General features: G+C 40.0%; 1 protein-coding gene across 1 annotated transcript in view; it reads right to left on the reverse strand.

The window, feature by feature from the left end:
- Positions 1 to 20,523, reverse strand: part of CSGALNACT2 (chondroitin sulfate N-acetylgalactosaminyltransferase 2) — a 32,445-nt gene that overhangs the window by 9,644 nt on the left and 2,278 nt on the right. The window contains exon 2 of the mRNA XM_030275888.4: positions 5,753 to 6,995. Within this exon, the coding sequence (XP_030131748.4) occupies positions 5,753 to 6,416 (664 nt within the window). The 5' untranslated portion in view covers positions 6,417 to 6,995. The remainder of the gene's footprint in view (positions 1 to 5,752; positions 6,996 to 20,523) is intronic.

Genomic DNA, 20,523 nt, shown 5'->3' on the forward strand with positions numbered 1-20,523 from the left:
GTTGGTTGTCTTTTTTTGCAACTGAATTCAACACCAAACCAAGTATGCAAAGGAAGCAGCTCTCAGCCCTAGAGCAACTTGGGTTTGACTGTCACAGGAACATGAAAGAAGGGATGAGAGAGTTTTGTGTCTCTCCCTATGCCCAGGCAGATATTCTCCATGTTCCCTTCCCTTTCAATACAATAAGCAAAGGAATGTGCACACCACCTTGACTAACTTCTTTCTCTATATCCCAGATTCCATTGACAAAGAAAGAATCTTTTCCCTAAATCTTCCTCTGTGTTCCTCTGCTCCAGCCTCCATCTGCCAGTTTCATTCACTGATGCTCCTCCTTCTGCCCAGCAGTCTCTCTTTTCCAGCAAGCTCCTTGCACCCCTCCCATGTCAGCTCTGTAATCCATCCTGTCTGCGGACAAGCACATGCATTGGCAGACCCAACGGGAGATGTGGATGACCACCACAGAGGGGCTGTGGGACACATGGTGTAGCAGAACAAGCTGGTTCATCACACTGGAACTCAGTGATGACTGAACCTCTCAACTCAGAGGCTTTTATCCTTTGAACAAAGTTCTGCAATGCTCTCCTTGAAAGGACTGAAATCCACATTTATGCTTTTGTCAGCACAGAGGTGCATACGTATGCACCACATTTTAATGCTCATTTTCAAATAATTATTAATTACAAGCACTGAAAATGGTGTTCCAAACAATGAAAGCTCACAATGCTGACTGCTAGAAGCAGCACAAGATTTTAAATCCCTCTCAACCATTTTCCATTCCAACCCTTTGTGCTGCAGTCCAGCACTGTAGCTTGAAAACAGCATCTTGGTTAATGGAGTAGCTGATGCACCACAGTGCTAGAACAATAGACAGCAAATACTTTGTACCAGGACTCCTGGCAAAATTAACATTCAGTATTTTATATTTTATTACTTTGTCTGCTATCCAATAGCTGTTTACAGATAAAAATACAATTTGCAACATAAGTGAAGTTTTTAAAAAGCCTACCAGCTGCCAATAGCTTATCTTAAATCAAGCTATAAGCTTAGATATCAGTCTACAACAGAAGGCTGAAGTACAGAGTAAAAATTACTTAACTAATTTAAAAAAATTAAACTAAAGCAAAACTGCTGCAACTTCACAAAGACCTTTATATGCAAATTCAAATCCGAATAATGCCTAGCCAACATTCAATTGCTGAAATACAAGATTCCAAACTTTTCAATCTCATCATGCTACTAGCACCACATTTCTTTTAAATAGTATGCACTCCTAGACTTATTCTCCTTGCTATGAGCCAGCTTCTGTTGCTAATCTACTAATTTGAATACTTTTATGGGACTAAAGTTTCTATGCACAGAAGCCAGATTTGAGAACAGCCAGAAAAAGAACCCCTATCTGGTTTACTTCTTAGCATACTCAAAGTTTTTATCACTTGGAACTGACTCATTTAATAAAACCTGTTATCTCACCTTCCAACTAGCATACACTGGCTGCCATCCAAAAGAGAACTCCACAAGCAAAGAGGTAAAAAGGAGCAGAAATAATTTAACAGCTGCTATTCCTGGTCCATGAAGCTTTACTCCCTTTGCAGAAGTTCTGCTTCTCAGCAAATAAATGAAACATATGAATCCTGGGTATCAATTACTATCAAAGCCAAAAAGCTGCTCTTCTATTGCCTTGAATATTACTTGCTTTACAACTACCAGGAAGTGTTTGGTCTATGGATTGAAGATGTAGGATCTGTTTTTTTGTGTGTATTAAGAGTTCTCCACTGAAGCTGGCCTTAACCAGCACGCAGGCAGGGGCTGTTAGCATGACAAACAGCCCACACTGTTCTATGGATGGCAAACACTTGGAAGCTTGCAGCCCGGGAATAAAGGATTTTTACATTCCAAGGATGGGTGGGGAGTCTTCCTTTTTTGATGACTTTGACCAGTTCCAATTGGAAGCATAGAAGCAAGAGATATGACCCAAACAGCACTGCTAGACATTCAATTACAAGATCTTTATTAGTGATTAGCTAATTGCTTATTAGCTTCTGAAAACATGCTAGTGCTTCTATTTTCCAGCAGCTAATTTTAAATGTCTGTGCAATGGAAGAGCTTATAATCTCTTGATTGAAAAAGCCAATTACCCTGATAAATGTAAACTCAAATAAGCCAGTTACACTTATGGTGAAGTGTGTCCATGAAGGCTCTTCAAGGCTTCTCTATCACTATTCAAGACTCAATGTCACATACTCTGGAGAAAGTATTACCTCTGTCTGTTCCCTGTTATCTCTGAATTACGCTCCATTTCTCAATATTATCAAATACTGATCTCAAAGAAATCTATTTTTAATGGAGGAATATCTTAGAACATGCAGTTCTGCAACTAGGTCCATTGCTCATAATCCTAAATCCATTCCCTTGTGAAAAATATGCAAAATTGTATCTTTTATCCCGTCTAGGGATAGTCTTCATCCATGGGGAATAGGATACTCTTGTTTCTCATACACTTAGATCTAATGTAAACACTAAGGGAAAAAAAAAAAAAACTTCAAAGGGTTTCTCAAACAGTAACTCCATAACGAGACTTTTTTTCAGGTCAGATTTTTGTTCTGTTAATATTAGAATTCTGGAAATTTCATTATGGGTTGCTACAAAGGAAAACAGGTACAGCCAACAGAGCTGAGAAATTTGCTGGTTTTCTCTTCATCAGCAGAACAAATCAACTGAGCTTTGTGAAAAATAATTTGAAATTTTCAGGAAGTATCTTTGTAGTTGTAATATACACTTAGAAATCTTTTTTTTTTTTTTTTACTTAGTGCTATTGCTCAAAGCCTGCACATAACCATGATGTGGCTGTGACAGATCTGCCTTACCAGAATTCCAAAGCAGATCTGGATCATCAGTTTGTACTGCAACATTAAAAAAATAACGTGAGTTCAGGAAACACTTGTCCAGAGTGCTCCCTGTTGTGGATACATCAACTTCCTTGCACCACTGGTAGAAGACAGAACACTTTCATGCAGAGCCCACAGAGGCTGAGCATGCAGCAAGGCAGCTGCATGAACACTTAAACTGAGGCTACAGAGCAAAAATGTAGAATGGCAACAAGAAAGTTGGCATCCATCAATATACATTTGGAACTTTTTTGGCCTGCCCAGTATTAAGAGTAATAATCAGTAGATTCAGACTACCACAAGTATTATCAGCTAATTGAGTGTACTTTTCCAGAAAAGTTTATTTAGGAAATTCCTATTTTTGAAATAGAAAGCAGATAAATTTTAAATTCAAGTTATTAGTATTAGTTGTCTCAGATTACTCCAATATAAGAAAAAATATTCTTGATTTATTTTCAAATGAAGGCAATAATACTTAACTGACTGAGCATCAGAGGCAACACAAATGCTGGGACAGAACTTCAGACATATTCAGCAGACATTAAAAGACAACATTAACTAAGACTGTCTATAAGAAATTATATTCTAAACTTACTTAAACAGTCACCAAATTCTCTAAGGAGAGAGTACCTGAAAGTACATATCACAAAAAATTACATGGTTCAAAGTTTAGTCTACTATTTTACAAGTCTAGGAAAAGAGCAGATATAATTCCCAGAACCAAATACTGACCTATATAAAAATAGTCTGTTGAGGTAACAGGCTAGAAGACTTCAGAATAAAAATTTCTTGTAGCACAGTTTTGTAGGTAAGTTTTTGTATATAGATATGCAGTAGTTTTGAGAAAAAATCCTGCAAGTCAGAAGATAAAATCAGCTTATCTATACTGAGCATAAAACGTGATGGTTATGTATTAACTAATGCAGTACCCTGTCTTCTCTTTTATCCTAGAAGTGAAACTACATACCAAGTTTCTCAGCCTCCAGTTTCAAATTGCACAATACTGTAGTTTTAGTCACAAACCACTTATTACAAAATAATTACCAACCAAAGAGGATGTAGAACTTAAATTATTTTCTTCAACTGAAGTCAGCTTAAAAAAATCTGTTTCTCTAAACGAGCAACACTAATCCAGCAACAATTTTGATGTATCTTAGGACAGTTACAGGACCTGTTCTGACTTCAGCTGATACACCAAGTCTGCTATGCAATTTGATCCTACCAGTTTAGGACAGCTTAAGGGTGTAGTATTTTATAAACAGAATGGCATCAGCTTTCCAACTGGACTTCCATCAAATGGGGATGCACAGGCAGAGGAGGCAGAAAGCTAAAGCCTGTTTACAGAGCTGCAGGGCAAGGGACCTGTGTGTACCAGCACTGGCTGGGTCTGCTTCTTACCTCTGACTTCTGGAAAAACAGGGGTGGGGAAAGATATGCTAACATTCAGAAGATGCCTTTTTGCTGGCTGAATTTGCCAATAGTATTTGCACATAAAAAACCCACAGAATACCCACACAGCCCACAACTTCTATCTGAAGAAAGATACTAATCAATGTAGATAACGCTACAGCTGGTCGCTAACACACCCACATGGAGCATAAAAGACTTGTCTTTCCCTATAGTTCCCGTAACCCTGGGTTTGAAGCTCCTGTCTTTACAGCAAAAGGAAATTATTTTTTTATTTCCAAAAACAAACACTGGTGTGAACAGAGGCAGAGGTATGAATAGGTATGAATCCTAAGGTCCTAAACTACTTGCTTTCTTGAATGTCTGTCATTAAAGGCAGTACACTAAAAAATCAATAGCTATTTCAGTCACGGTAGAATAAAAATCCATGTGAGTACAAGCAAAATCTAAAACAGCAATGGAAAAGCAGCTGAATACTTAATGTAGAAATAAAGCCCAAGAATGATAACCCCTGGGAAAAATAATAGGGTTTTAAATGAGAACTGTGCTAAGAGTCTAACACAGGCTGTGTTGCATTGACCCAGTTGAGTGGATTGCATGGCCTGTACCACCTTCTGGAATGAAGAAGAGTACTTGCATCAAACTTTAAACATAGTAGCTCTTAAAAGCAGAGACTTTTTGCACTACAGGCCAATTACATCATCTGAGACTGAAAGAACCCATAATTTCAAGGTCAGTGGTACCTTTCTCCAGCATGTTTGCTTAATAATACAGACATCAGTACTTACTTCAGAATCCCTTCTACAGTAATGGTCTTATAACATGGTCCACCTTTTGGCCTTTAACGGCAGCAAGAAGTGTATTTATTACTGTAAGTACGAAAAAGAGGTACTAGGGCAGTTTTTGATAATGACCATGAAAGGTCTACTCAGGACACCAAGTTCTTCAGCTGACAGGCTCAGAACATAACCTCCCTCTCCCTCCAGTATGACCGAGAGAGTCAAATGCCTGACTATTAACTAAAAGTGGCATAGAGATGAGTGAAGAAAAACCCTGTAGCTTCATACTGGATTGCTTAACTAGCTGGAACAAGAGAGATGAATCAATTTCTCCCTCCCATTGCCACCAGTTTCACTGAAAGTCTTTCAATTATTTAGTACCAAAAGCAGCTGTGTCACACTGACTTTGGCTACAATCAATTGTGAGTGCATCCATGTTTTAAGCAGATACAGCTTCTCCCCATACACCTCTTGTGGCAAGTCCTTCTGACATGCATTTGTTACTCCACAAAAAACACTAGATAATGAAGCAGTAATATCCTCATCATCAGAAATAAAGGCTCCTATTGTGCAATTACTCTTCAAGACTCTATTCAAGTAGGTAAAACATCTAAAAATACAAACCCCATTAAATGCCTGTTGTGACATTCTGCTAAGGGGCTGGGAAGCATGTAAACATACCTTCGATAAAATCATTTTCACTATACAGCTGCCTGTCTCCTACTCCATCATCTTCATCTTGTCCATCTTCTTCATCTGGATTATTGATAACTTCTAGACCAGCCTCGATAACTTCCACCAGTTCATCTCGTTTATCCTTTCTAACGGGTTTCTCTTCTGGATGCCGAGTGAGCCCCATCTCCAACTGGAACACTTTCATGGATGTAAAGCTTTCAAAAGGAATGACTCCATACTCACTAGGCAGTTTGGCCCCCACGCTCACCTCAGCTTTGTCAATCTGGGAATGAAGAAACTCTAGGAGATCATTGGATGTTTGTTCTTTGGTGCCCTGGTAGCTCATACCATTGACCTTTGGGGTTTTTTTTTCCTGCAGGGACTTCAATTTGTCACTCATTTCCTGAAGCTCTTGCTTTAGCTGGGCAATCTGACGTTTCAGACTGGTAGCTCGGTTTTGATAATGCTCTTCTTGTTCCTGCAAGAGAGCTTGATAGTATTCTTTACCCATGCTTTCACCTACGACACCAGGCAGAGATCCATTGCCATCTGTTTGTGGAGCACACTCCAGCAAATACATGAGCAAAACTAAACTGAATAGTAAAGCAAGGCCCACCAATAGCCAACGAGTCCTGGCTTGAATTACTAAGCCTCTTCTGGGCATTCTCATATTATTTCTGTTTCCAATCCTAAAAGATGACTTATCTGCTCTTGCTTTCCAGGGGACATCACCCCCGATTTCAAATCTTAGAGAGAAAACACAACTGTAATAGCTACTACAAGTTCTGGCAACATAGCAGATGAGCACTTTTCAAGCTTTGCTTTAATCAGGTGTCATTGCAGAGATGTAAATCTGAAGTTCTTGTGTCATCCATAACCATCAACTGTAAGTCTGGCTGACGCCATACAATTTGTTCGGGATTTCCTACCCCAAACAAAAAAAACCTGCAAAAGCAGAGGAAGATGGAAGACACCAGCAAGGAATCATATTTCCATTTCCTAATTCAGCCCTAGTTGAAGGGGACTAGCTTATTTGAAGTTTTGTGAAGGAAATCTGCAAAAGTAATTTTGTAAGCTTTGAACAGACAGCAATTTTCCCCCCCCCACTATGTGTGAGAGCAATCTACAGTTTAGTAATAGTAATTTTCATTGGCTAGTCTTGCTTTTCCTCTGGCACTTGAGTACTTTATTCCACTTCCCCTCCTTTCCTTGGAATCTGTGGTTTGAGTCAGCAAACCGAAGACAGAACCTAAAATTAAAAGAAAGAAGCATATTAGAACTACAAAGCAGACAGTCATTTGAGAAACACATGAACGAAGTTCTAACACATGCATGCAAAAGACTGCTGGTGGAAGGAGTGATAAAGGGAGAAAGACAAAGCATTTCTTTCTTTTGCATTGCCCATCAGCAACTCCCTCTGACACAGGGCCTGGAAAATAGTAATATGGATAGTCCAATAAAATGCATTTGTCACACAGCTACCCAAAGCAGTAACAGTTCTTCTCATCTCACCATGGTTTATTTCACATTTGTTTTAACTCCCCCATTCCTTCATGGGTTTTTGTTTTGTTTTACTCTGTGGGAGGGAAAAAAGATATCAACAAACCCCATGCCTTTTCTACTCCTCTAAACTAAAAAAAACCCAAAAAATTAAAAAAAAAATCCATGAACTATTTTGAAGCAGCAGAAGCTTGCAATCTCATTTGCTTTGACTTTAAGTAAATACCTTTCAGGGTATAACTGTTCACTCATGAATAAATTATTACAGATTTAAATATCAAAGTTTACAGAAACTGCATTTCAGATCAAGTCTAATTCAAAAAAAATTAAAATTCAAATGCCAATCCCTGATTGACGAAAGGAATCCTGAGATTAGCCATCTGCTAATATTTCCATCTTCTGATATGGCTAGGCTAGCATGAAGAGGCAGTGACCATTTGCATGGGTCACACTCTTACTTGACTGACCAAACCAGCCTAGAAGGAAAGACCAGAGAAACAGCCCACAGTTATGCAAGAGGGGGATACCAAAAGTCCTACTCAGCACTGAGAGTCAGCTAAATGTTTTATGGGCCTCATCAATGACAGCATAAAAGACTAGGAAGTAAGCTCAATGCATGTTAGTCTACTTTCAACGTTAATAAAATCCTTTCATTTAAAATTTGCTTGTATAAAATAAGTGAAGCTCATTAAAATTTATCCAGGGACCTATTAGCTTTACATCCATTTTGACTGCATTATGCAATTATGGTTTGGGGGAAGTTCTGAGACTCCAAGTTTAGTTTCACTATCCTTAGGAGACTAAAAAAAAATGGCTCACACCCATACTCCTACATGGGCTAGACAGACACTGCCAGCTGCCACCCAGCCCATCCTGTGCTGACCCTTCCAGTCAGCCAGGGTGCCACAATGCTCCCATGTGTTTACAGCAAACACCTGGCACTGTGTCTCCCTGATTGTGTCTTTGTGACTCTCCTCCCTTCCCACTCAGCTTTCCAGCAGCAGGATACTGATACTGCTCCAGTGCTAATCAGGTACCCCTGATCAGTGGTGGTGTCATATTCAGCATCTTCACTTGCAAGAAAGCTCCAGCTGCAAGGCCTGAAAGACTAAGTGATTTATTCATGCCACCAGCAGCAATGCCTGCCACAGCCACACAAAGTTTGCAGGTGTATCATCCACACCAGGTTTGGCAAGAGCTGCACACCTTAGAGTTGTCCAGCCGAAGTCTGTAGGAGTGCTCAAAGCAGTTTTTAGTATTTATAGTGCTAAAGTCCCTGTTGATAAATAATTTACACAGATTATGTAGAAATTCTTAATACAGCAGATTGAAGGCAATTACTCATCTGAAACTGAAGCTTCTGGAACTCATGGAAAGCTACTGGAGATTCTGATACAAAAGAAGTAACACTTTTATTAACTGAATGCTAGATAACATCCTTTCAAGTTCAGACAAGCCAGAATTTAGTCACTCCTCACTGCACAAACACAGTATTATAAAAATGCAAGTTGAATGCTTATAAAGAGTGATCAGCTCCAGATGCATCCTCAGACTACTGACCAGTGTCCAGACGTGATGAATCAAGGGAGACATAAGAAAAATTCTACAGGATAAAACCAGTTCACAGAAATGATACCATATCATCCCAAGCTTTCTTTAGTACAAAGATGACATATGATGTTTTCTTACATTTCTTACTGAATTCTTGTTCTGTTAGACTGCAAGAGGCGAAGCCATAACTAACAGCATAAAGAACTGTAAGTTTCTATAAACTTCAGTAAAGTTACTCCATGCAGAAGCTGACATCTTCAAGCAGTAAAGCCATGTTGAAAAATGATTCAATTATCTAACTTGCATAAAATATCAGTAAATCAAGCCCCAACTAGTCTTAATTGTTGTTAACTGACAAATCAATACCCCTGAAGATGGAGCATTAGTTGTAGTAGGCTTTTGTAGTCAGTTCTTGCTGCACCAATAAACTGCCCTGTGCTCAACTTTGATGAGTCCCTAAGTTCCTTCAGGTCTCATTCCTGTCTTAGAAGCAAGGGAGAACAGATTTCCTGATGTGGTGCCAAGAGGACACAATGTACCAGGAGATTAAGATCCCCTCAGAGAATAGCAGGGGGCACTGAGAGGACCCTTGCTCTTCCTACCCCTCCTCACTGTGGCGGAACAGACATCATTATGGCAAGCATGGTTCAGGGAAATCACCACAGCCCGCGGGGACTCGCTGCTGGACATCTGCAGATTCCTGGCCCTGCCCACCAGCCCTTCACCTGTTCACAGCACAGGGCTGTCTGGGGAGCACTGGCCTGAGGGGTGCTCAGGGAAGAGATGCAATAACCCACTCCTGAAGCAGTGAGAGCCACACCAGCTCACTGGTACTTTTCCTTCTGGGCTCTAATTATTCCTTCATTATCTGAATCCCTTCATCTATGGGCTAGTGACAAACAAGACAGCCCTGTACAGAGACTGGCATTGCCCATTTAAGTTTGACCATTTTTTCACCATAAAGAACAGGCCTTTTTCCCACTAGAGCTCCACCGTGGCCTTTAAAGGCCAGGAATGTTTGTGCAACCACTTATGTCGAACATTAAAATTTTAAATTGCATATGGAGAGCTGAATGGGTAAGTTAGTTTGCTAAAGCAGTGGGAACTGAGCCAATTGACATATTTTTTTTTTCCTTCAGTACTACTGCTGCTGAGGGAAGTCATAAAAGAGTAAGACACATTTCATTTTGAATACTTCACAGAGTAAAGTGAAAGCAGTAAGAATCTCCCTTCCTTTTTTCCCCACTGGAAAAGGAGAGCTTATGAGTACTCTATTTCACTATTCTCTCTTTTCAGAGAAGGGGGGGGGGGAAAGCCCTGATTTTGCCTATTTACAACCCAAATTTGATATGAATTTGGTCTAGCACAGCCCTACTTTAGGAATTCCAAGCTGAACTAGGCTGTAGAACATGATTACAAGAGAAAGCAGGCTGTGAAATCCCAGAACAAGCAAAAGCAGATGGGATCCCAAAAATCACAATAGGGAAACTAACTGGGTTACGTGGAACATTCTGAAGTTTATAAAAAGGGACAGTAAGATTATCTGATAATTAGTGATCACAAAGAAGTCCCTGGAGTTTCAGTGCTTAAACATTAAGTTCCAAAATTTTAAATTGCACCTGATATTGCATGCTGGTATTAACTGCCTACCAGTTCTTCAGAACTAGTCTATTTGCAGTAGTCTGTATGATCTCCAATGAGACATGTGAGGCTTATACAAGTCTTAAAAAGATCTGCAGGTTTTCCAGAGGCACTTGGTTGCTAATTCTTTCTGCGTTTCCAGGGCCTTCTGTATATTCAACAATGGAAATGTTTCTGTTCCTTACAAAAAAGTTCATTGATTCTCTAAGCACAAGGGAATAGACCAGCATGCTAATTGATAATGCTTTACAATTTTAAAAATTATATTAGCATTCTGGTTTTGTTCCTTGTTGTAAAGGACAAGTGCATCTTTCTGAAGTGGGGAAACATTCACATTTAAGGCATTGACCTAATTCAGTATGCACCTGGCTTCATGCCAGACTGTGGGGACTTTCCTTGTGTGAGCATGCTTTACTTTAGACATGCCCTTTTCATTCAGCATGCCCTAGACAGACACTGTTTAGCTGCTCATGAAATTCCAGCTGGGAGTTATTTTATTGTTCATAATTTCACCCAGATGCTACAGATATTCACTGTCTTAAGCCTCCTCCACACACATATTTCTCTTCTTGGCAAGTTACACAATGAAAACATAAGGTCCAATCTCATCCCTTGCATATTTTCCTATTCTGAAGTACAGTGCCACTGAGAACAGAATAGCTTGGCATGTTGGATGAACACTGGGTACACCTTTATCTTCTCACTTGCTGAAACCAAACACAAAGCAAGCCGGGCATCTGCTGTTGCAGACAATCTTTGCATAAACCCCGGAGTGAAACACCTCAAACCATACCTTAAGTACACATCACCTCATCTCTGCTTAGACAGTCTGAGGCATAGCCTCAGAAAAGACAAAAGAATTTGTCCAGGGTTTTATTACACAGTTCTAGTTGAGCCAGTACCTAAGTCAGACTTGTCAGCTATTAGGAAGAAAGAGAAAAAAAAAATTCACAAGAATGAACTGCTGAAGTTCTCATTTTCCATGGAAAACTATTCAAGAATTTCACCCTCTCTACTAAGCAAAAAACCCCATCTTTTTGTTATAATTCTGCCATCTGATGTGCTTTCAGCTATGGCTCTGCCTCCCAAACACAAACACATAGGCACTGCTGGATGGGAGAGAAGTTAAAAGGCACTATCAATTTATGGAAAGACAACTTGCATTCAATAAAACCATTAGGAAAGCGAAAATAATCATAAAGTATTTTAGACTTAGCAGTTTCACACTGAATTCTGAAAAACCTGAAAGTTTTGCTTGTACATATTGCAATGCTGCCCAGGGTAAATCAATAACATCAAGAAGATGCAGCAGCTTATTTTCAACTTTTTGAAGTTTAGAGTATGACACACTGTCCCAATTCACCCCAACACCCCCCTTTAGTTGGTCAGCACTGAACCTCAGCTTTGATGCTCATCTTACCTGGTTGACACCAACAGGAATTTTTCAAGCTACCTCTTGATTTTCATCAGTTTCCTTTCCTCTGCCAAAGCCAGCATCCCATGGGGGAAATGGGAACAATGATGACTGTACACTGACCACTGAGCATCTCAGTTCATTTTTAATGAAAGACATGGGGGAAAAAATGAATAGTGGTGAACTGTCCACATTATGAACAGCTTGTAATGAATTTTCAAGTGGCCAAGCATTTCTGCAATACGTAGTATCAGATATTTCTTTAATTACTAAACAGGGGGGGAAAAAATCATGTCTTTTGCATGAGGACCATTCTAGAACTCACAGTACACCTGGAATAAGTACTTGCAGCATGGGAACCATAGGAAAAAGTTACTTCAGCGAAGGGTGCAACAATCACAGGATTTATTACTCAAAAAATAATATTCTCCATGCAAATGGTTTCTCTTACAAAAAGCAACATTGTTGTTTTGCCAGCAGAAATGCTGTGCTCCAAAATAAAATTAAGACCAAACCTCCACAAATTTTCACTGCCACATTAGAGACTGCAGTATACAGGGAAGATATATTGGGTTTCTTATCTCCTGTGTTTCATGTGATAGATCAACTCACTCTCAACACCAGGGAGAGACAAAATCAGTAAAAACCCCTGCCTTTTCCAAGGACCAGATCCTGCTTATTAATTACATCTTTTCATGATATGCAACTAAACAACACACTTTGTACTAACTTTTAAAACACAGAAACGCAGAAAAGAGTAGGGTTTCATTTTAATAGCAGTATTCAATCATCTTAGAAATCAAGAACAATCAAGCAGGTCACGCTCTCTACAGCTTGGCCAAACTCTCTCTTGCAATTTCTGTCTCAGTTTCAAGTTCCCAGGAATTTGTTTTTACAACAGCAACACAGGCCTTGGGGGCTGCAGGAAGGACCCATCCTGCTCATGCAGCACACACCCCTTCCCTGCCCCACGTACATGGCCAAAAAATAAATCAGCTTGCCAAGCTGACAGAATAGCAAATACTGTGGGGTTTACTGCCTTGGTTCTCAGAAAAAGCAAGCAGAAGGTGATATCTAACAACCCACAACCTACAAATGGTGGTATGTTTGCCATGACAATGCCTGGAAAAAGCAGTCATGCTGTCAAGCTTGAAGGAAATATTAACTGGACTATAGTGGTTTAAATGCAATTCTTTTGTAATTTACTGTGAAATAACAAGGGAAAAGAGCAACCTTATGCTGAAGCAGTTTTATCTCCTGTAAGTGAAAGAAGCAAGCAAGTCATCGCTTGTCCTGGCACTTGTTGTTCCTAAGCAAAACTAAATCCATTACATAGTTAAGTGGACAAATGAAAGAACAGTATTATTCACATTATTTACTTTATAACTAATCCAAAGTAAGCAATGAGCTTATGAATAGAAGCCCTGCTTTGGCTCCAGTGAATCCAAAGCAAGTTCAGTTGTCTGGAAAATGCTGAATTAAAACTGAAACCAAACCAGCTACACCTCAACCACGCTGGTGAGTATCATTCCATTTCAGGAAACAAAAGTCAACTCTCAGTCACTTTATTGTTTTTATGAAAAGAGACATCTGCTTGGCAAGAAAAACTAGGTAAAATGTCCTAGGTAGGACCAGCTGAAGGAATTTCATTTGCTTGCTTGCTTGTTTTAAAACTATTATCAAACAGCTATCATGAAAAGAGTCTTCTAGCATCAGCTTTCACAAGACAACAGCTTTTCTGCATGACACAACTTTTCCTATCCCTTACATTATTTAGTTTGTGGGTTTCTGCACTGCTGTTGGTGCTATTCCTCTTTTTAAATTTGGCAAGAAAACCACAAACTCCAAGTTTGGTGAAGCATGTCTTCTTCCCCTTATTGTGAGGGAATTAAAGGAACAGCAGTTTTATATGACTAGACTTACTGCACCTATTTTGCTGGTTGCTAGAGTTCAACCTAGAAATAAGAACAGAAGTACAAGAGCTATCTTAGCACACTTATCAGGGAAGATCTTTCTCCTGGTATTCCCAACATCTTGAAAGTAATGTTGTTTTTCAAATGAGCATTAGGCAAGAACCTGGCCTACTTTTACAACAGGCTTTGTTAAACCCTTATGAAGGACACAGTCCCCATAAGGGGCTGCTTAGATTATAACACAGCAGCATTGGGGTTGCTGGGCACAACACCTGAGCAGCCATACCCAGCAGTCGGTGCACTGAAAGGTGGCAGAGCCTCCCAACAGCCTGTGTAACACTGCACACCCAATTGAGGGGAAAAGTCTGCGGAGGACAGCTTAAGCAAAACTAAATCCCACTTCTTACAGCAACTGCAGCTTATCTTCAAGGATGCACAGTAGTTTCTATTAGACCACATGCTGGGAGATGTTTGTACTTCTTTCTGTAGGACAGAGCAACAGATGCAGCAAGAGGCAGAAATAAAGCTTAAGATGCCCAGCGGTCTTCAAAAAGATAATGCTGTAGGTAGGGCTTTTTTGCACAGAAAACAGCCTGCTTCAGAAGGATAGAAAATCAGTTACATTTAGAAACACAGCATCACCTTGAATCCAAGTGAATGAGGAAAGGTGAAATACTCTTTAGGTACCCTAAGTGTCTAACCAACTTAAAAGGCCCCAACTAAATATTTCCCCCATGCAAGATGAGCCTGCTCCCTCAAATCCAACAGTGCAGTAAAAGGTAACTGGTGATCCCAGCTCATGTGCACAGCACACCTACATTTTCACTGATGCCACATTCTCCTTATTAAAACCAACCACTGAGAATGACTTCAGTCTTCCACTGTGGAATGGTAGCTGGCAAAACCAAAGAGATGAGAATGATGTGGTTTCCCTGCAATTGCTTCACCTGAGTTCCACATCTAACTACATTCCCAGAATCTAGATGTCTTCTGTTTTCTCAGATCTCTGTCATCTACTTCTCTACATATGGAGATCAAGATAACATAGCTACCGTTACCTAAGCATAGTGAAAATATAAATGCCAACCTATTGTAAACTCTTGAGCTGTTTTTAAAGGGTAATTGTCATTCAAGTTCATACACGGAGCCAGTGAGGACTTCTCACTGTGGGAGGTAAAAACAAAGCTCATACATGCAGTTTCCTCGTACTGTAAAGCAAATCCGAAGATGCTGTAGAGCAAAACAGATCCTTTGAGGCACTCACAGGGGGTTCTCACATGGAGATTTCTTTTTCTTGAGTTATAAAATTAAGGGATGGAAAAGGACCATCCATAACCCGAGTGTTCTTTCTAACAGTTGCACAGGAAATTGGCCAGCATTAAAAAAAAAAAGTTAGAGACTTAATAATGTGGAGGAGTTAATTTTTTTCCTTTTTAAAATTTTTTTTACATAATAAGAGTGACACTATTTTCAAGGATGCAATATTCCAGACTATGATGCAGCTGTAGCAGTTGAAGTGGAAACAGAAAGCAGTTAAATTCTCAAGTGTATCCAACTTTCTTAAAAATACTTTCAAATTTCTATTAATATGGATCTTAAAACCAGAAATGTTTATAGGAAATTGATTTAAATTTTAAAAAATTTTTGTGGGACAACTATGCACCACAGCAATATTCTCACCAAAGTTATTATTTATTGCCAAATTTTTTGAGGGCTTCCTGGACTAGGGGATATTTGTACATAAGTCTCCTCAGTGCATGTTTGAAGACTCCTGAACTGAGCACTGGAAGACCTTCCATGTATTTTGTCCAAGTGGTAGTTTGGCCTGAGAGTTTTAAAATAAGGAAAACCAGCTTAAAATACTACTTGATCCAGAAATCCTAAGAAAATGCTGCTTTGAAAATCAAACACACTCTAAGTTTTTTTAAACAAAACTGAATCAGCCGGCTTAAATTCACATGTGGTTTTCAAAACGGTGCTCATTTTGCTATTCTTCAGTCCTCAATCAAAGACGGAAGGAGGAACACAAACTACAAATGTTTTTAGAAAGGCTAAAATTCAGTGTAATAGTTCAGTGTAATTCAGTGTAATAGTTCAGGTTCTGCTTTCAGCACAACAAATCAGCCACGAATATGTCACCAGCCATGACAGCTGGATGTCAAACAATTGAGAAACATCTGGCGCATTCCAGAAGTACAGCTAATGTCATCTGTAATTTTTCAGTTTGACATTATAACTAAGCATTAACTTACTCTTAAAGGACTAGCAATACCAAGCTTCACCAGAAGCAGAAAAGCCAGCAGCTTATCAGAACTATCTATCTTGGTATTTTCCTTGCATTGACAAAGTTGCCAGTATGAACAACTAGAAACATCAAACACTAAACACTTTGCATGATGCTGCTTCCCATCTCTTGCCTTGTTCTTCAAGTCCTTGAAGTCAGTCTTTGGACCACTTGAACTGCCTTTCGTCCCCTTTTCTTCAGGAGGAGATAACCGTGGTTTTAAGGAGAGAAAAGCTAAGTTTTTACAGGTTCCCTGCACTCTTCTTTTGTTGTGTTCATATTTCACTACTTTTTTTTTTTTTCCTAACTTTTTTTGCTTGTTTTGCTTCACAGCAGGGACATACAGGTTGTTACCACAGACACTTGTCACAAGTGCCATATTTAACACACAGTTCTACTGGCAACAACTTCTACTACACTGTTTGAACACTGGTTTAGAGTTGTTTTTCCTTCCCTTCTTGTCCCCTCACACAGTTGATTTAAATTTCTATCATTCCCACCTGTCCATCTAATAGAAGCTTAGGACCTTAAACTAAGGAGGAATTCTGAAGAATTAATGTAAAGTAATTAAAAACCACTGGATTCTGTCCAAAATATAATTTAAAAAATCCAACATAAAGAAACATGCATAGCAGCATTTCATAGCAGAACCTAACACAGGATTTTGGATGTTAACACCCTATCTTTTGCCAAACACTGGGGGCACTGGGGCAAAGTTGCCCTGCAGAGGCATCTTACTGGAGCAATGGTTTGACTGTGCTGGGAAGAAACCTGCCAGCCTCTGTCCAGCCAGCACTGATTGCAAACAATACTCATCCTCCTACTTCACAAATTGAATGTGTCTTCTTCAGAAGACTCCTATGTGTATCAGGAACTCACAGAGCACATGAAAGATGGATTGGACTACCCTCACTCAGCAGTCTTAATTTTCACTCTACCAGAGCACAAGACATGCAAGGCATCTGCTGCCCCTGGGGCAGTGAGCAACATCAATAGTGCTGTCAAGTGCCATCCTTTTTGACACCACTGCTTGGGGAAACCTTTAAGAGACAGCAGAAGTGCTACCACAAGTCATCTGAAAGCTGTCACCCAAAACACTCTTACAGGACAGATTTTATTTCACAGAAACGTACGACTTAGCCTCAGAACTGTGGGTTTACTCTGAACGATGCTCAAGACTAGCACTTGGTGTTTTCACAGTGTGCTTCAAAACACAAGCTCATTTACATCATTTCCTCTGCTTTAATTCAGCAGTGCTCCCAACAAGCTTCAATTGCTTCCTGTGCATCACTGCTCAACACCTGCCTGCAGCAGCAACACAAACTCCACCCAGAACTCTAAGTATTATTTCTGCAGTTTCTACGGAGAAGACGCAAACACCACACACCAACACTGGGGGAGCAGAAAATCTGCCTGGTTACCGAACTGACTATCACACACAACACACTACAAGCAAAACATCTACACAGAATTAGCTCAGAATCCCTGTACAGCAGCATCTCAGCCATCAGCTTTAAATTTTCATGTCTTCCTGCAATTACACACCTGCAAGGCAGAAACTGTTTCTGGCAACTGGCATCGGAAAAACTATTAGGGTCCTTTTCTTTACACAATTAACTGGGACTAGTCAATACAAAACTGCTGTAGGCTCATATACAGCTTTTTAGAAAACTCAGGTGTCCTGTAATTTTGGTTTTCTAGCATTCATCTATTGTCCTGACAAAAAGCACATTAACAGTGCAGACATACTAACCTCATTTTGTGGTTGATGTTCATTTGTCAGAGTTAAGTACAAGAAGCAGGTGTCTATATAAAAGAACCTCATCTGTTCAGCAATTTTACTTGGAAATGCACTAACTGTAAATATTGTATTTCTAAGCTACTTCTAATTCCTACCTGTTCTGCTTTGTATTATTTTAACTCTGAACACGTGAGAACCAGCCTGAAGCTACATTCAGCAAAAGCAGACGACTGCTGCCGGTGACAGCCATTAAAGTACGTGGGTAGGACCCATCTCCAGAGGGTATGTTAGCCATAAGAGAAGTTCACCTCTGCTCTACAACTGGCACATTGATTTCCTTGAACAGAAATTCCCTCCAGTATGCCGGAGAAGAGTAAAATTACTTTCCCTAGTTCTTGGGAGAACAGGTACCGAAAGTGTCTGCCCACCAAACCCTCCCCCAGCATCAGCCCAGCCATGCCTACACTGCTGAGACAGCTACAGCACTTCCATTCTGCACTTTTTCTTTAGTTGCCAAGTGTGTACTTGTACTCAGACTCCCACAGGTAAACATTCTTAGCCCTCCATCTATTGAAGCAATGCATTGATGGACATTTTAGGTTATTTCTGGCCATGGTAGAGGAGCTGATGGGAAGCCTCACTTTTGACAGCAGGATGCATATGGTGGCTGTTGGGTGCTGATCTGTGCTTTCCGGACAGCTGCCCCAAGCGCCATCCCTACCAGAGAGCCCAGTACCAAATGAGAAGGATCCTCTGCCAGGAGATGCTTCACCAGTGAAACACCGTTCACCATTTAGTAGAGGGGAGGAGGAAAGGTAAGGACAAAAGCCAGACAGACCTGCCCTTCACCACCCACTCACTCCACCAGTGAAAGAATTAAAGGGAGGAAAAGGCTGAAGTAAAACAGAGGCAGCTCTGCCCCTGCTGTCCCCCACCAACACAGCTGCCAACACTCTCCTCAAATGCACCTCCCTAAGGAGACACGGGCATCCTCCACGGCAGGCTGGGCAGGGAGATGGGCTCCAGACCAAAACCTCCCCAGGAACACAGAAGGGCTACAGGAAGCAATCAGACCCAAGAGCACCACGCTGGAAAGCAGCTACACTGCAGGCAGCCACAAATCAGTAAACAGGCCCATCCCTACAGTCACTTTTTATTACAGCTGGAGATGATTGTCAGGAAATAGATTTAAAAAGTACATACAAGATTTCCTCACAAGATAGTTTCCTCATAGCATCTTATTTGGATTCTCTGAACTTCACTCTGAAACACAAACTCTATTAATTCTCTTTCCAGACCTCACATTTGCACTCACAGCTTGAAAGAACTTGCCAGTTTTATCAACTTGCTTTTAGGGGATTTGGTGTGTGAATGGAAAGAGTATTTAAAACAAGTAAGGTAAAGCAGAGATTGTTTCAAGATATTATTCCACCACACCCCATTCAGAAATAATTGTGGAGCAAGTGGCCCCTGCCAGCCTTACCATAACCCAGAGCTGCAGCAGAGACAGCCCAGTGCCAGCAGAGAGTGCAAGCTTCTCACACGTATTTCAGGCTGCTAAGTTTCCACATGCAGCACCTTCAAGGATTAGGGAAAAAAAGCCATCTTCCTTCTTCCTTGAATGTCCCATCTTTAGTGACTACATACAGTCACTGCAATGATTATCTTGTTACTGTCTTTAAAACAAAATTCCTCAGCTAGCAGTGACCATCAAAACCACCAATTTAGACTATACACACCACAAAGTATTAGATACCCAAGAAATACTAAGTTGCTTAACTTGCCTGTCTACATTTTTAAGTACACACAAAATATCTGCAGCCTTACAATAAAAATTTTTTAAAGGCCTGGATAAAAGCAGAAGCTAGCTGTACCCAAAATGGGCCTCTAAACCAGGGTCTAAACCAGTACCCTATTCAACTACTTTTGCACTGAAAGGCACTCATGACTGGAGGGCTGTAACTTGCAGAATTTTTCCTGCCCTCAAAACCAGAATTTTAAAGAGCTTAATAAAAAAGAAATTAAAGATATTAAAGTAATTGCACACTTTCAGATTTTTTTTCATGAGCTATAACATTAATGGATCTGCTGGGCTTTTCTAATCATAATTCAGAATGAAGCTGTTCTGGCAGACAGTAAGAAGTCCCTTTCCACAGATTTCTTCTTACACGCTGTGGTTCCAACTCAGAAATAAAACTATATTCCCATTCCCTTCCAAAAAGCATTATATTTCTTTTATAAACACCTTGTGAGTTCTGGTCTCATTTCCCCATTTCCAGCACTAATCTTAAAAGAGCATAATTAGATACATAGATAAGGCACAGTTATTTGTGGTTTGGTCTTTTTCCTAAAAACAATATGCTCCTGAAAATATTTTCTTCCCAATGTGTCCTTTGAGATTGATTTTTTTTTTCAAGTCTTGTACTCTTGAAACCCCTGCCTATTTTCTACATTATTTTTTCCAGAAGCAAAATTACTATGGACTTTTTCCATACTTTTATTCTGAATGGCTAATCCTTTAGAGGGCAGATGAGCTAACAAAAAGCCAAGGACATTATCAGTTCCAGCACTTATCCAAAGCCTGACTTTCATCCCACCTCTGTGATCCTATTTCCGCATTATTTAAGGAGAAAATACTGCAAGTCATGAAGCTTGCTTCATAATGACAGGCTGCTTCAGAGACAAGAAAAATATTGTGCAATTTGTTTTCTGCAGTGAAAAAAACTGACCTCA

This window comes from Taeniopygia guttata, chromosome 6 (genome assembly GCF_048771995.1).
Source record: "Taeniopygia guttata chromosome 6, bTaeGut7.mat, whole genome shotgun sequence".
In the NCBI taxonomy this organism is placed as follows: domain Eukaryota; kingdom Metazoa; phylum Chordata; class Aves; order Passeriformes; family Estrildidae; genus Taeniopygia; species Taeniopygia guttata.